Genomic DNA, 17699 nt, shown 5'->3' on the forward strand with positions numbered 1-17699 from the left:
TTGTCATATTTTATTTTCCAGGTTATTTTAATAATGCATATCTTTTTTAAAAAAAGATTTTATTTATTTATTTGAGAGAGACAGAGTGAATGAGAGAGAGCACAAGCAGGGGGAGTGGCAAAGGGAGAGGGAAAAGCAGGCTTCCCGCAGAGCAGGGAGCCTGATGCGGGGCTCCATCCTGGGACCCTGAGATCATGATCTGAGCTGAAGGCAGATGTTTAACCGACTGAAACACCCAGGCACCCTTAATAATGCGTATCTATGGTGAAAAAATATTTTACGTATACAAGTATTACTGTCTGCAGTTTATTAGCCTAGAGTAGATCTGGTATGCTAGTGTGGAACACCACCTTAAAGTACAACTTCTTTATTTCAACACTGCTGATTTCTGCAAAGGAAAACTCTGGGACTAAGAATTCGTGGACAGACGAGCATGGCAAGATGTCCAGACAGCTAGAGAAAGACAACGAGGAACAAACGTTATTGAATATTCAGCAAAATTTACAGATTGCTACAACTCAGAGACTAGAGGAGAAAATTCAGAAACTTCAGAAACAGCTCAGTGATTTGAAATTGTCAAATAAAAGTATGAAAATTCAACTTACAAGAGTAAATGTCCTTAAGGTAAGTAAAGGAAGTGAGGCTTTCAAAAATTCTCTTCAGCTTTGGTCTGTTATTATTTTAGCTGCATGTTTCTTATTGAATTTTTTAAAAAATTAACATTAAAATTGTTTTATATGCACACATGAGTATATATAATATTAAAGCATATCGGATAATAAAATTAGATGCATGGACATCTACCACTTATCTAAAAAACCAGAGTAATATCAACCACACCACAGCCTATTCTCTTTCCTACTTCTCAAAGGTAACTGGTATTCTAAATGCTAGGATTCTAGAGTCCTTGTTCTTTTCATCTTACTTTGGTCTTTCTTATTGGGGTAATAGTTAAAAGTTTTATTCATTTTTGGAGGCTCCTCTTTGGATCTTCTCCATATCAAGCTTCACTTATAGTATTTCAAACATATGTTTTATGCCTTAAACCAAAGGTGCACTAAATACTAATGGATCAATTTTTTTTGCCATTTTATCAGAAATAGTTATCTTGCTTCAAAGCCAGTTATTTTCTCTATTTCTGAATTTGGTTAACAGAGGCTGTTAACACTTTTGAGACATGAATATTCATTAAAACTCTTTAAATCCTAAGTGCCTAGTTTATAAAAGTGCTCAGTGACTGTTATGATGAGTATGATGGTTGAGAAATGTCCTCTTAATTCATAAATTGTGGAATTTTCTTTCTTTTCCATATATCAGATCTTCCAAAAAAAAAAAGAAGAAGAAGAAGGAAAAGAAGCATGGGTTATATCATGCATCTTGTCTTTTATTTAGAAGAGATCTAATTAGTCATCTCCCTTTCCCCCAACCTTATACCCTCACAGAACAAAACAATTGAAAAGCTTAGGCAATCTTTAACACGAGTTGAAGCAATGAAAGGGAAGGCAGTTATGAAAACAGACAACTTGAAAACTACATTGGATTCTGCCAAGGAAGAGGCAAGAGGGGACAAAGAGAAGGTCCATCAGCTGTTAGACACTGGCACTCCTGCTGAGTTCTGCACAGCAAAGGGCACACTCGATAAAGTTCCAGGACAAAAACATGAGGTTTGTTTTGTTCATTATTATATCAACAGTCTTTGAGTTAAAGTGATCAACACCCATCTCAACTTAGACTCTTATCTAAGCCAGACAAAAAGGAGTTTGTTGGCTTATGGAATCAAAGGTGAGTTAAACAACCAGACCTCTGAGGGGGAAAGAGCTGCACTTGGGCCACAGGATCAGCGCCTGGAGACTTCTAAAGCTTTTCTAACCATCTGTGTGTGTGAGCTTGCTTTATGTTTAGAGAGTCTGTAACAGGAGAGAGAGTGCCAGGAAAGGGTCTAAGAAAGCTCAGCTTAGGTCAAATGCCTATACCTGGTGAATCCACAGTAGCAAGGGGCGGCATATATGATTATCTTCACTTAGGTTTGCATACACATCCTCTGATTAACCAATGACAAGAGGAAAAAGATGTCCGAGAATGGAAGTTCAGGGGAAGCCATGTGTCTGGGGCTGAGTCAGTTTCTAGGAAAAGAGGGTAGTGCTTCTAAATTTGCCTAGATTTTCACTACATTTATAAAGCAGGTGTTGTAAGAGAATTTTTTTAAAAAGATTTATTTATTTATTTTAGAAAGAAAGAGGGAGACGAGGGGAAGGACAGAGGCAGAGGGAGAGGGAGAGAGAACCTCAGGCAGACTCTGCACTGAGCTTGGAGCCCGATTCGGGGCTCGACCTCACAATCCTGAGATCACGACCTGAGCTGAAACCAAGAGTCAGACGCTTTAAAGGACTGTGCCATCCAGGTGCCCCTTAAGAGAATTTTTAAAAGGCTAACTGATAATTTGGGGCTACTGTGGAATTATATGCCACATCTCTATTACTGGTAGCTTAAGATATATGTAACTTTAATCAATTACCTTAAAAGATTCTTGAAACATAAAATCATGATATTATTTTTGTTTTCTCTTTTTAAACTTCTGCATATTTATATTCTTGTTTTTATTCTTCCCAATATCCTTACTATATTTCCAGTCAGATCTCTTCTCCTTTGGGTACTCTGTAGTTGACTCTTTGCTTCTGAGATGACTTTGTCTTATTCTTGCCTGAGTTCAACCACCACATCTTCCTTATCTATAAGGCATATTGGATGTCATTTTTTGGTCCATTTGTATTCTGAATTACTACATTTCTGGTTCAAAATAGAGGTGTTCCTGCCCCCCCCATGTCTGCAAATCCTTGTTTGAAAACAATTTTAAAAGATTTTATTTATTTAGTTAGTTGTGAGTGAGAGAGAGAATGCACACATGCGAGTGGGGTAGGAGCAGAGGGAGAGGGACAAGCAGACTCCATGCTGAGCACAGAGTCCATGGAGGGGCTCAATTCCACGACCCATGACCTGAGCCAGAAATCAAGAGTCAGACATTTAACCAACTGAGCCACCCAGGCGCCCCTAAAATGTAATCCATATCAGGTATTGTGTCAAACATGTTTCTTTTGCTCTGTGGCAGTTTTTTTTGGGGGGGGTATTTTCATCTCCTGACTTGTTTGGATGATGCTCTTTTCTTCTTAAAGAAATTTGGAGGGATATTACTTGCCATTTATCTATTCACTTTAAAATCCTTTTAATTGGGGTGCCTAGGTGGCTCGGTTGGTTGGATGTCTGCCTTCAGCTCCAGTCATGATCCCAAAGTCCTGGGATCAAGTCCTGGGAATGAGCCCTGGGTGGGCTCCCTGTTCAGTGGGGAGTCTGCTTGTCCCTCTCCTTCCTCCTGCTCCTTCCTCTCTCTCTCTCTCAATTAAATGAATAAAATCTATAAAGATAAAAGTCCTTTTAATTGCCCTGCCCTTTCAATTTCAGGTGTTTCTACTTTAGGGTAGTTACAGGGCAGGGTTTACTTACTTGGTTTCTTAACTCAATACTACCCTCTTGTGTTGGCAGTGAGTGCAGTTTCTAAAGTCTTACATCAAGCCTTTTCTGTTGCGGTGGGAGGTTATATGATACCGGGTTCTGCAGTGCTCTTGTTTATAGAAGTACCTTATTTTCCACTGTTTGCTTTTTTGTTTTCCTTTATCTCCAAACCTCCAAGGAACATCTCACCCTTCCAAGTATCTCCCTCTCTCCTCAGAAACCTTGTCCTTCAGAACTGCTATTTTTGGGAGTGCCTGGGTGGCTCAGTTGGTTAAGCATCGGACACTTGGTTTCAGCTCAGGTCATGATCTCGTGGTCATGGGATGGAGCCCCGCGTTGGGCTCTGTGCTGGGCTTGGAGTCTGCTTCAGATTCTCTCTCCCTCTCCCTCCCTCTCTGCTCCTCCCCCAGCTCGCTTATGGGCACGAGCTCTCACTCTAAAAATAAATAAAATCTTAAAAAAAAAAAAAGGCTGCCATTTTTGGTCTCATGTGCTTCTAAGCCCTTTTCTCTTCCTTTCCACTTGCCAGTTTTCTGACCCACCAGGTTGTAGACTTCTCAGTATTTCCCCATTTATGTATTGTCCTATTTCTGGGACACCACTGGAAACCAGCTGCATCCTCCAGTGTGGGCTCAGGAGCTGCCTCTGCTGGTTTAGGATATTTATTTCCCCACTTATATGCAAACTGAATTCTGTGATATTCTCTAGTTATGCTTTAGATATAATTTGTGAGTGGTTATAACTGCTTTCCTTAGAAGGTCACTATGGTTTTGGGAGGAGGAGTGGAGAGATGTTTAGGGGACTACTATTACCATACAGCAAATCCAAAGTCCAAAAAGGAATTTCCTTAGGGATGAAAAACAGGCAGCAGTAAAATTAGGTTTAGTCTATAAAGTGTAAAAATAAAATCTTAAAATGAAAAGTATATTTTTAAATAAAGAGTTCTTATAAGAGAAGAGACCATATTTCTACCTTAAAAATATAATTTGAATGTAGAATGTTACAGTTCATAAAGAAATGTTTAATAAGACTACATTTCTGATACCATTTTCATTGTACACAATAAGTAGGTGACCAAAACTAATGATATATCTTATGTTTTTGGTGGTTCTTTGTAGCTTTCTGATTTTCGAGAAACTATTATGAAGATGTTGGGATTTAACATGAGAACAGCTGACAAGGAAATCATCAATCATCTAAGGCTTATTATACAAGATTATGAAGCATCTAACAAATCGAAGATTGCATCTGACTGTGAGACTGGACAGGATAATAAATAAAAAAGCTCTGTCTTCATTGCTGCCAACAAGAACACAGAAGATATAGACATTTCCTCCAGCATCTTGAATTGGCTACATTATGAATAAAATGCATTGGGAATTTTTCACTTGAAAAATTCTCTCCTTTAATATTTGGCATTTTTTTGTCATTATCTTGTTCTATACATTTATTTATGGTCTAGTCTAGATTGTTACTTAGAACATATATCTAATTATATTTATTATCAACTGTATTTTAAGCAGGATATTAATTAGAACTTGTGTTCTTAATTGGAATATTTATATTTATAGTTAATAGACTATTTCTAAAATGAACAGTCCAGAATAATTATTTTAAAGTCAGCTGATTAGCAACCTTAATTCCCTTTTGCCATGTAGCCTAAAATACAGGATCCGGATCAGGACATAGACCTTTTTGGGGAGCCATTATTCTGCTGACCATAGCTCACATGTACCCAAACTGAATACACATATATTCCTACCTAATAGAAATGTGTATATATGAGGCGACTGGGTGGCTCAGTCTGTTAAGCCTCTGACTCTTGATTTCAGCTCAGGTCATGATCTCAGGGTCATGGGATTGAACCCCGTGTTGGGCTCTGCTCTCAGTAAGAGTCTGCTTCTCTCCCTCTGTCTCTACCCCCCTCCCCCCGGCTCATGCTCTAACATAAATCTTTAAAATAAAATAAACTATAAGAAAGAGAAATGTGTATATATATTCTACAAAAAGATACTTCTAAAATTATTAATGGCATTGTTGTTCATAATTGCCCCAAATTGGAAACTGTCCAAATGACCAAAAGTAGAGTTAACTAATGGCAACCAGATCCACTAGTTAAGCAATCAGATCTCCTTCACTTGTGGGACAGGGAGAGGTCAACTGGAATGAGGAATTTTCTTAGGGGCCAAACTAGAAAGTGACTCCAGGTCTAACACTGGGGATATGGCAAATAGAGGACAGCCTGAGTTTGAAGAGAAATGGTAAATTTACGTGGCATGGAGTAACCAGTAGCCTGTAAGGAGAACTTAGTTCTTGTTGCACATCTGTTGTTAACTAACCTCAAATTTTATTTTTTTTAAAGATTATTTATTTTGAGAGAGTGAGAATGGGAGAGAGAGAGAGTACATGAGAGGGGGGAGGGTTAGAGGGAGAAGCAGACTCCTCGCCGAGCAGGGAGCCCGATGCGGGACTCGATCCCAGGACTCCAGGATCATGACCTGAGCCGAAGGCAGTCGCTTAACCAACTGAGCCACCCAGGCACCCTCAAATTTTAAAATAAACCTCAAAATTAGGAAATGTAGCCTGCACTTCTGACTTGTAACTCGGGTTTCAGGCAGCTCCAACTGCCCTAGCAGAAACATTTTTCAGGTCAGATTAATGGAGCTTGTTGCCCCAGGACAGGAGCCAGCAGGCACAGCCAGGCACTGCCCGGGGACCGTTTCCTCAAATGCACGGTGCCATTTTCGGGCGTGAAAGGCTGAGACAATTTCCTCCCTCCTAGCCTATCTGGAGTGTCCTCTTCTGCAAAAGAACCATTAGGACGTGTACAACCTACTCTGAAGTCCCGCCTGCGGCCCAACACACCGCAGCGACTAGAGCGGCTGCTTATACGAAGGCCAAGTGCCTGGCCAGTATTCCATTCGAGATTCTTCAATGGATGCCGCCAAACTGCAGGTGAGATCCCCGGCCGCGCGCCACAGCCCAGCCTTGAACTCCGCGACCCGTCAGCGAGTCCGCGCTACTGCGCCTGCGCCCCGTCCAACTGGCTGCGCTCCGGCGGCTCTGCGGGGCGGGGACGGAAGAGGCTCGCAATTGGAGCGGTTGACGGGCGTCGCTGAAGGAGGAAGGGGGCGAAAAAGACACGGGGGACCTTGGAGGTGACTCGCTGGCAGAAGTCATTGGCTGGTGGAAGACCCGTTTCAGATCGCGCCTCCGTGCGGGGCGGGGCACCCGCCGAGGGGGAGGTCGGGCCTCGCGAGTCCAGCCCAGCAGAGGGGCGGTGTCGCGGGAGGACAGTTGCGCGCGCGCGGGAGCGGGGCGCGGCTCCTGGACTCGCCCGGACGCTGGCGGCCTTCGCGCTTGGCTGTCAGCGCGCTGGGCTTACCCGGGAGAGTTCTGGCGGGAATTCCGCGCGGGCATGCTCTGGGTGGCGCCCACAGCCCCGAGTTGGAGGGCCCAGGTGGCGCCAGTAGCCGTTTTAAAATCTCGGGTGACGCCTACTCGGCCAGGGTCGGAGCCGGCGCGCTGTTGTAGGCCCCTCTGAGCTGGGGCGCCGCGCGGCTCCAAGTGCCCGGGTGATCTCGGGGTCGCTCAGTGCGGGGAGGGTCGTCCGCCCAGCAAGCCTAGATTTTGTCAGCTCCCCGCGCAGATCTGGGATTGGAGAGGACGCGGGTCTTACGTAAACTAGACGCTAAGGGACCAGCGACGGCGGACACTCCCTCCTGCAGGCGTCCACTCTGCATAGTGAGATGGGGCTTTTGCTTGGGGAGCAGGGCAGGAGGAGGGAGGCAGGTGCGATGCCTGTGAGGATTGACACTGCAGGCTTCGGAGTATGATGCTTTCTTTCCTGGAGGAACCTGGCTTCGTTCTTACTGCACTCAGCTTAGTTTATCCCATTACCGTTCTGACGATAGGTTGTTCAGGTCACTTTGGACTCGATCAAATATTGGTGTTCCTTCATAAACCATTTCTTAAGATGATCTGATTGATAGCAGAGCTTACTTATTGAACTTGATTCATTATTTGGGGTTTTTTATTAACGGTTTTATTGGGATGTAGTTTACATAGCATAAAGTTCACCTGTTTTAAGTGTACAATTAATGATTGTTAGCATATTTACATAGTTGTACAACCATCACCATAATGGAATTAGAGAGTCTTTGGCGATTTTTTTCCCCTGGTAATTGCCTTTACTATTCTCAAAGTTTGCACGAGTGGACATTTAAAGATACAGTGTAACATAAGAGACTCTGAAGATGTACACTCAAATTGTTATACATGAGTAGATGAAATTAAGAGAAGAACTGAAGCATATTTTTTTCCTAGATGTTGCAGGTGGTGAAACTTGTGTATTGCAATCCAAAGAGATACTGTATCAACGGTCTCATTTTCTGAGAAATATGGGATAAACCCTATTTTACAGATGAGGAAATTGATTTTGAAGGATAAATTGCCTAAAGCATCATGGCTGTGCCTAGTCTAAACCTCTGTCCTACATGCTTTATCTCTAAATTTATTGCCTTTGCCACTTCATCAGCCTGATTTTCAATTATATTTATGTATGACCTGTACAACTCATTCATTTATTGAGCAAAGAATTAGAGTGATCAGTGTGCCAACAACAACATAAAACTGCTCTAGATGCTAGAGATACTGTAGCAAACCAGCTAAATTCCTACCCTCAATTAATCTGGTAGAGGACATGATGATCAATTAAAGAAACACTAATTTTAGATATTGAGACATGGCATTTTTTAAAAAGGCAAACTAAAAGTATAGGGAATGGTGGTGGGAGGCAGGATCTGTTTTAAGCAGAAATCTGAAAGAAGAGGAAGTTGGGACCTAAGAGAGAAAGGATTTGGTTTGAGCAACTGGAAAGATGGAATTGCAATTTACTGAGTTGAAATAAGGTAACATGTGGAAGGACCAGGTTTTTGGGTTGAGATTATGAACTCAACTTTAGATGTTTTTAGATGCCTCTTAGACATCCAGTTGGAGATATGGTATTTAAATCCGTGAGATTGCAAGTGATTTGACCATTCCCTGGTTCCATGAGAAGGAACCAGGAGGAAAGATTGACAAGGGGGAGTCCAGTGTGTTATGAGGAAAAGCAGGAGAGCATATAGCCTTGGAACAAAAGGGAAGAAAGTGCTTTGTGGAAGAAGAGGTAATCGACAATGTGAAAAGTTAGACTGATTAGGTAAAATGAAGATTGAGAATGGCCCATCTGTAAGAGAATAGAAATACAGCTAAATAACATGGGTTTGAACTGCTTGGGTGTATGTGGATTATTTATTATTATTATTATTATTATTATTATTATTATTATTATTTGGTGGGCAGCAAAGTTTATTGAGTGATAGTATAAAGCTCCCAAAGAAGGAGGGGACCCGAGAGGGATGCCCATACATGGATTTTTTAAAAAAATAAATACAGTATAGCACTGTAAATGTATTTTTTCTTCCTTGTGATTTCCTTAATAATATTTTCTTTAGCTTACTTTATTGTAAGGATACAGTATATAATACATATACAGAACATGTTTAATCAACTGTTTATGTTATCAGTAAGGCTTCTGGTCAAAGTAGGCTATTAGCAGTCAAGGTTTTGGGGAGTCAGAAGTTATAAAAAAGTTATACGGGGATTTTCAACTGTGCAGGGAGTTTTGCCCCTGACCCCCTTCAATGGTCAATTGTACATAGTCTTTTGATACAAATGTTTATACTGGCAGTTACTACAGAAACAGTGTTTCCTCCTTTCTGAGGAGGTGGACATTTTTGCAACCTTTCTGAAGGGTGGTCTGATGTTATCTAAAATTTGCCAAGGGGCGCCTGGGTGGCTCAGTTGGTTGCGCAACTGCTTTCAGCTCAGGTCATGATCCTGGAGTCCTGGAATCGAGTCCCGCATCCGGCTCCCTGCTCAGCGGGGAGTCTGCTTCTCCCTCTGACCCTCTTCCCTTTCGTCCTCTCTATCTCTCATTCTCTCTCTCTCAAATAAATAAAATCTTTTAAAAAAATAAAATTTGCCAAGTAATTTCACTTGTAGGAGCTTATCCTACAGAAATGTTTATACATGTACACAAAGATATGTTTTCTTTTTATATATAAAGGTGTTTATCACAGCATTATTGACGATTGGGAAAAAAACAAATTTTCATCAAAATGGATATAGTTTTAAAGGAAAGAGGTGCATCTGGGTGGCTCAGTCATTAAGCATCTGCCTTGGGCTCAGGTCATGATCCCAGGGTCCTAGGACTGAGCCCCACATCGGGCTCCCTGCTCAGTGGGAAGCCTGCTTCTCCCTCTCCCACTCCCCCTACTTGTGTTCTCTCTCTAGCTGTCTCTCTATGTCAAAAAATAAATGAAATCTTTAAAAAAAAATAAAGATATTAGCGCATAGATGTGAAATTTGCCCACCCCCAAATTCAAATATTGAAACCCTAACCTTCAATGTATTTGGAAGTGGAACTGTTGGGAGGTAATTAGGTTTCAATGGGGTCTCAAGGGTGGGACCCCTATGATGGGATTAGTGTTCTTAAGAAGAGGAAGAGAGACCTGAGCTCTCTTCTTTCTGCCATGTGAGGACACTGCAAGCCATGAAGCAGGTGTTCACCAGGAACTGAATCAACTGCCACCTTGATGATGGACTTCCTAGCCTCCGGAACTGCTAGAAATAAATGTTTATTGTTTAAGCTACAGTTAAGCTAAGTTAGTCTTGAAGCAGACTCCCCACTGAGTGGGGAGCCCATGTGGGCCAGTCCCACAACCCATGAGATCATGACCTGAGCTGAAACCAAGAGTTGGATGCTCAACTTACTGAGCCACCCAGGCGCCCCCGACCACAAATTCTTTCCTACTGTTTCCTTCAAAGGGTGGTGGCAAATTTCCCTGCTCTTGAGTGTGGGCTGGATTTAGTGACTAGCTTTTAATGAGCAGAATATGGCAGAAGTGGAGGGATGTCAACAGATCATGAAGACATCATGACTTCCTCCTTTCTCCCTCTCTTGGATCATTCATTTGGGTAAACCAGCTGCCCTTTCATGAGGACATAGCAAGCAGTGCTTTGGAAAGTCCTATGTGGCAAGAAACAGGCCTGTTCCTAATAGCCAGTGAGGAATGTTAGGTCTTCTGCAGTTTTGTTCAGCCCCAGTTAAGCCTTCAGATGATTGTATCTCCAGGTGACAGCTTGACAGCAATGTCACAGGAGATACTGAACAGGATCACTCAGGTAAAGCATTCTCAAAATCCTGTTAGGTAATACATGTTTGTTGTTCTAAGTCGTTATGTTTTGGGGGTAATATCATAAGCAGCAATAAATAACCAATTCTTTGTAAATGTTACATTCTCTTGTTTTCTCTTGCTAATAATCATTAGCTTCATTCCTGAGAAAATCAATTTTCTTTGCCTTAGTTTTATCATATATAAAAGAAAATAGTTGGACAGTCCTTCTCAACTTTGTCTTCACATTAGAATTGCCTGGCCAGCTTCTAAAATACATATGCTAGTCCCCACCCCTAGGTCAGTTAAGAGAAATCACAACTCAGGGTAGGGCCCAGTCATGTGTATTTTTTAAAGTTCTCTTTGCGATTCTAATATGAAGGCTGGTTTGAAAACTTCTAGATGACCTTTGAGCTTTCTCCTATTGATTCTGTTATGACCAATATGTAATTGGGACATTCTTTCACTTCTGTAAAAGCATTTCCCTGGAATTTTTGAGGTAATAATATCTGCCTTAGGAATAGACAATGGGATTCTTATTTATGCTTCTTCCCTGAAGGGGTAAGTATTATAGAAGAAAAATATTTGACCTATTTTAAGAATTTCACAGAATTACCCAAAATACGATTTTCACATTTGCTGGATTCTGCTTTTGGTGGGATCATATTCTTAATGCTTTTCTGGTGCTTGATGAAATCCACATTGTGGTTTTGTCTTATTAATCAAGAAAGTAAAGAGCTGCAAGTCTCGTTGGATCATTTTTGAAGTCCCCATGCTCTTCTTTTTGGACTTTTATGACGTGTTCACCTAGTGACAGTTGCTGCTGCTGCTGCTTCTCCCCTCCCCCCCCCCGCCCCTTCTTTAGCTTCTTTGATGTACAAACATTCTGCCACTCAGTGCAAACATTCATTTTGGAGGATTTACGTTGGATTTGGGGTTTTCTCTTGTACCTGACATGGTAAAAATTTGTGGATTTTAACTTTCTATGTAGATCAAGCCATAATCTTCTAATGTGAAGTTTTGATAATTCCTATGAACGTGTAAAAATTAGGAGTAAGAATCACATACTAACCTAAAATCGCAGGAGAAAATTGAGTTACACTACTGTTTTCCCATTTTTACTACAAGATACCAAATAACTTTCGTTTTATTTTTATAAAATTTGGGAAAAGAGTACTAACATAATCTCTATACATAACAAGCTGTAAAATTTATATACAAATGCAAAGGACCTAGACTAGTCAAAACATCTCTGAGAAAGAGTAGCAAAGATGAAGAATTAACAGTACACGATTTCAAGATTTCTTTAAAGCTACAGTAACTATGCATTGAACAAAGTTCCAAGTCTGTCCAGCTCATTTTGCCCCATCTCCAGGAGGCACAAAGGGAATTAAGAGAAACATATGCTCAGGCAGATATTTTAACTGACATTGTATTCATTGTATGTATCATGTAAAGGAAGAAATTATATGGTTGAATATTAGATTTGCTAGTTTCACTATGTGTTGAATGCTATATAAAAGTCATGGACATCTTTATAAATGCCTATTGATATAATGTAAAAATCGTTTACTAAGTAAAAAGAATGTTTTCAATATCTTAATAAAATTTTATGGTTCATAAAAAAATAAAGGTATGGTAACTAACACAGTGGATATTGGCATAGAAATAAATAAAAAGATCAATGGAATGGAATAGAAAGTCCTGAAAGATCCAGACACACATGAATATCTGTTTTTTTTTATTTTGTTTTTGTTTTTGTTTGTTTGTTTTGTAAAGGTAGAAGGGCAATTCAGTGGAGAAAAAATAGTCTTTTCAACAAATGATCCTGGAACAATTCGATCCATCTGCCTAAAAGAGTGCACTTTGATCTGTATCTTGTACCCTATGCAAAAATTAGCTCAAAAATGAATTATAAACCTAAATCTAAGAGCTAAAACTATAAAACTTCTAGAGGAAAATATAGGAGAAAAATTTTTTGACCTTGAGTTAAAGACTCCTTAGATATGATACCAAAAGCGTGACCCTTAAGAGAAAAAATTTGATAAATTGAACTTTATAAAGTTAAAAACATTTTTAAAAAGATTTATTTGAGAGAGCGAGAGAGAGATCACAAGCAGGGGGGAGGGGTAGAGGGAGAAGCAAGCTTCCCGCTGAGCAGGGAGGCCAATATGGGGCTCAATCCCAGGACCCTGGGATCATGACCTGAGCCGAAGGCAGATGCTTAACTGACTGAGCCATCCAGTCAGCCATCTTTTCTTTGAAAGACAATGTTGAGAGCCTGAAAAGACAAGCCACAGATTGAGAAAAAATATTCATAAATCACATCCGGTAAAGGACCGGTATATAGAACTTGTGAAGAATTCTCAGAACTTAATAGCATGGAAACGAACAACTCAATTAAAAAGTGGACAAAAGATTTGAATTGACATCTCACCTAAGAAGTTACACGAACAGCAAATAAACACATGAAAAATTGCTCAATATCATTAGCCATTAGGGAAATGCAAATCAAAACCACAATGAGATTCATTACACACTTATTAAAGTGGCTAAAATTAAAAAGACAGCTTTGTTTTCCTGCTACATTAAAGTCGTGAGTAGGCTTGTCAAGGGCCAGTTACAGCTCTCAATGGTGACAGAGAATTTGGCTGCTTTTCTATTAGGACTTCATGATCCAAGACGGACCCAAGGCAGCAGAATTAAGGACAAAGAAGAGACAAAGTACGTATCTTAGTCCTATCTCTCTTTTTTTTTAAAGATTTTATTTATTTATTTGAGAGAGAGAATGAGAGAGAGAGAGAGAGCATGAGAGGAGGGAGGGTCAGAGGGAGAAGCAGACTCCCCGCTGAGCAGGGAGCCCGATGTGGGACTCGATCCCGGGACTCCAGGATCATGACCTGAGCCGAAGGCAGTCGCTTAACCAACTGAGCCACCCAGGCGCCCTCTTAGTCCTATCTCTTAAGGAAGAGTCCTGGAAGCTGCCAAATAACACTCCCACCCATACCCTATTTGCCAGAAATTAGTGGCTATGTAGCAACGCCAGTGTTGGAAGAGGGAGAGAAGGACTGGAAGCAGGTCCTGTGGGGTGGACTCTGGAGAAGACTCTGTAAAAAGGATTCTTCTTAGCCCATGTCAGGTTTCCAGCTCCTTCAGCTGTCCCCTCCTTGCAGTAAGGGCTAGGTTGGCTGAGATTTTTAGGCTTAGGACTTCCTGCTTGTCCTGTAAGTTACTGAGAAAAGTGTGTTAAAATCTGCACTTATGATTATGGGTTTTTCTGTATATTCTGTCAACACTTTTTAATTGTGAAACAACTGGCACACAAATTTAAGATTTTTATTTTTCTGTTGAATTGCCCCTTTTTATCATTATGAAATCTAATCCTTTATTTCATGTAATACTTCTTATCTCATGGTCTACTGTCTGTTAATAACATAGCTAAGCCACATTTCTTTCAGTTGGTGTTTGCATGGCAATTTCCCCCCTTTTTTATTCAACCATTCTGTATTATATTTAAAGCATATCTATTATAAATAGCATATAGTTGAGCTTTGTGTTTTTAAATTTGATCTTATAATCTTTGCTTTTAAATTCGAATGTTTAGGCTATTGATGTTTAAATTCTGATAAAGTTGGACCTAAGTCTACCATATTGCTGTTTATTGTCTATTTTCCCTATCTGTTCTTTGTTCCTATGATGGTTAATTTTATGGGCCAACTTGGTTGAGCCACAATGCCCAGATACTTGGTCAGATATTATTTTAGGTGTTTCTGTGAGGGTGTTTTGGGATGAAATTAACATTTAAAGTGGTGGACTTTGGGTGAAGCAGATTGCTCTCCATAATGTGGGTGGGCCTCATTCACTCAGCTGAAGCCCTATTCAGAACAAAAACTGACCTCCCCTGTGTGAAACAAATTCTGCTAGCAGATGCCTTGAGACTTGAATTGTAACATTGGCTTTTCCATGGGTCTCCAGCCTGCTGGTTTGCCAGGCTCTATAATTGCATAGAACCAATTTTTTAAAATAATATCTTTTCCTACATATATACACACATCCTATTCATTCTGTTTCTCTGGAGAACACTAATATAGTTTCTTAATTTTTCCTTTATCACTTACTTTGAATTGAGTATTTTTATTTTATTATTGTATTTTTCTTTTTGTATTTTAATAATATACTTTTGTTAATTTAGTGATTACCCTAGACCTAGAGATATACTTGACTTATGATAACTTACTTTAAATTAATACTTTTACAATTTCTGCTCCTTTTAAGAAGTTTATTTTTTCACTTTAACCTACCCTACACCCACAATACTATTATTATCATGTAGTTTTACAAATTTAATAAACCCCACAAGATGTTGTTATTATTGTCATTATTAACTGCCAGTACTTATTTCTGTTTCTCTACACATTTACTGATTCTGGTGCTCTTTATTCCTTCCTACCATTGTATGTTTCTGAATGGGCTAATTTTCCATCAACCTGAAGAATTTCATTTAGTATTTCTTATAGCACAGTTCTTATAGCAGTGGATCACTTCAGTTTTTTTTTTCCCTGAAAACTTCCTTATTTAATCTTAATTTTTGAATGGTATTTTCTTTTTTTTAATTAGTTTATTTATTTGAGAGAGAGAGAGCAGGAGGTAGGGGCAGAAGGAGAGAGAGTCTTAAGCAGACTCCATGCTGAGCACAGAGCCCAACATGGAGCTCAATCTCACAACCCTGAGATCAGGACCCGAGACAAAACCGAGAGTTAGACACTTAAACAACTGTGCCACCCAGGTGCCCCAAATGGTATTTTCACTGGGTGTAGAACCCTAGGATAATAGGTTTTCCCACAGTACGTTAAATCTGTTATTCTGTTATTTTCTGACTGCTTTAATTTATGTTAAAAGTCAGTCCTCGGGGTGCCTGGGTGGAGCAGTTAAGCATCTGATTCTTGGTTTCAGCTCAGGTTGTGATCTCAGGATCCTGGGATCAAGCCCCACATCAAACCCCAAGTCCAGCCCCATGTCCAGCCCCTAGTCAGCCTCCACACTCCACATGGAGTCTGCTTAAGATTCTGTTCCCCCTCTGCCTCTCCCCCCCATGCTCTCTCTGTCTCTCTCTATCTAAAATATATAAATTGAAAAAAAAAAGTCAGTTCTCAGTCTTGTTGTTGCATCTTTTTTTTAGAAGATTTTATTTATTTATTTTGAGAGAGAGAGAGAGTGTGTGTGTGTGAGTCAGGGAAGGGGCAGGGGCAGAAGGAGAGAATCTCAAGCAGATGCTGTGCTGAGTGTGAAGCCTGATTCAACTCTCTATCCCACAACCTGAGCCAAAATCAAGAGTTGGTGGCTTAACTGACTGAGCCACACAGGCTCCCCTTGTTGTTGCATCTTTGAAGGTAATGTGTCTCCCCCACCCCGTGGTTGCTTTTAAGTTTTTCTCTGTCTTTAACTGTAAGCAATTTGACTATAATGTGCCTTGGTATGGTTTTACTTATCTTTATAATGCCCAAGATTTTCAGAGTTGATTGAATCTGTGGGTTGATGTCTGTCATCAGGTTTGACAATTTTTTAGTCATCATTTCTTCAATCCTGTTGTTTCTCTTTTTTTATTCTGACACTCTAGTTACAGATATGTTAGATCTTTTGAGTGTACCACATGTCTTGAATGCAAGTTTTTTAAAAATTATTTTTTTCTGGGCACCTGGGTGGCTCAGTTGGTTAAGCGACTGCCTTCGGCTCAGGTCATGATCCTGGAGTCCCGGGATCGAGTCCCGCGTCGGGCTCCCTGCTCAGCGGGGAGTCTGCTTCTCCCTCTGACCCTCCCCCCTCTCATGCTCTCTATCTCTCATTCTCTCTCTCTCGAATAAATAAAATCTTTAAAAAAAAATTATTTTTTTCTGTCTGTGCTTCAGTTGGGTTATTTATTTTGATTTGACTTCAAGTTCATCAATCCTGTTGGCTGTGCTTCTAAGAGAGAAAACATGGAAATAGCTGTAACTAGCTTTAGAATAAGGAGATATTACCATTCCCTACCATTCCCTTTGGTATTCAAAACAACACGGGAACATAATTAGGTGTGTATCTAAGCTATTTATATATATGATGACAAAGCAAGTTTTTACATATGTCATTTTTTTTATTGCAGTATAGTTATTTTCAGTTCCGTTCTCCTTCCTCAAATCCAATTAATGAATCCCCTTTGGGAATTGTTGTGGTAGAAGTACTTTAGTCCATGTGCAATGTCCTGACCATCACAATATTATCCTAGTATTTAAGCAGACACTTCTACCCAAATGTTCTCTTGAAAGGATCGTTTCTGAAAAGATTCCTCATGGGAATATTTGTATGACCAAACAACTATTTTCATTAGAAATCCATTGTCTGTCTGTCTCTCTCCCTCTCTTTATGTATGATGTATTTCTTTTTATTATTTTAAATGACATTTGAAAGTTATTTGAATTCTTTTAGTCTGTTGATACAGGGTACATCTGAAAGAGAAAAGGCAGAGTGAAAAGAAACCTTTCTAGATCTCTTGGCAGATGTGAACAGATTCGCCCTCTATATGAGTGTAAAAAGAGAAGAAGATACCATTGCAGCCTGTAGAAGCTGGAAAAGGCAAGGAAATAAAGTCTCCCCTAGAACCTCGGGAAGGAAGGCGTCTCTGTTGACACCTTGACTTTAGTTTGGTAGACTTGTATAGGACTTCTAATGTACATAGCTGTAGGATAATAAATTTATATTGTTTTAAGCCACTGAGTTTGTGGTAATTTGTTACAGCAGTGATAGGAAACCAATACACCAACCTTCCTTTATTTATCCCTGCAACCACACATATTTTTAGATTATAAGGGCATGTGGTTGGATATAATGTCCTACCAGAAATGTTGACTCAAAACATCCTGCATGATGTTGCCTGGTTGTTTGACTTACCTTTTTGATAAACAAACAAACAAAAACCGGGTTTTGTGTTTTTTTTTTCTT

General features: G+C 40.0%; 1 protein-coding gene and 1 long non-coding RNA gene across 12 annotated transcripts in view; both read left to right on the top strand.

Moving 5' to 3' along the window:
• The window catches only part of LOC113909714 (coiled-coil domain-containing protein 170-like), a 52451-nt gene extending 47528 nt beyond the window's left edge, over positions 1-4923 (top strand). For 8 of the 11 annotated variants that reach the window (XM_027571193.2, XM_027571191.2, XM_027571194.2 and 5 more), the window contains 3 exons: positions 397-624; positions 1443-1664; positions 4626-4923. In XM_027571193.2, coding sequence (XP_027426994.1) covers positions 397-624; positions 1443-1664; positions 4626-4787 — 612 coding nt within the window. In that variant the 3' untranslated portion in view covers positions 4788-4923. The remainder of the gene's footprint in view (positions 1-396; positions 625-1442; positions 1665-4625) is intronic. The other 3 variants (XM_027571198.2, XM_027571196.2, XM_027571195.2) reach the window with 1 other exon arrangement.
• Positions 4924-6585: 1662 nt separating this feature from the next.
• On the top strand, positions 6586-17402 carry LOC113908545. The gene is made up of 3 exons (XR_003515519.1): positions 6586-6665; positions 13391-13448; positions 17187-17402. It is a non-coding gene; the product is annotated as an uncharacterized LOC113908545 (long non-coding RNA).
• Positions 17403-17699: the final 297 nt, after the last annotated feature.

The sequence above is a fragment of the Zalophus californianus genome, chromosome 6 (assembly GCF_009762305.2).
Source record: "Zalophus californianus isolate mZalCal1 chromosome 6, mZalCal1.pri.v2, whole genome shotgun sequence".
NCBI classification, from domain to species: domain Eukaryota; kingdom Metazoa; phylum Chordata; class Mammalia; order Carnivora; family Otariidae; genus Zalophus; species Zalophus californianus.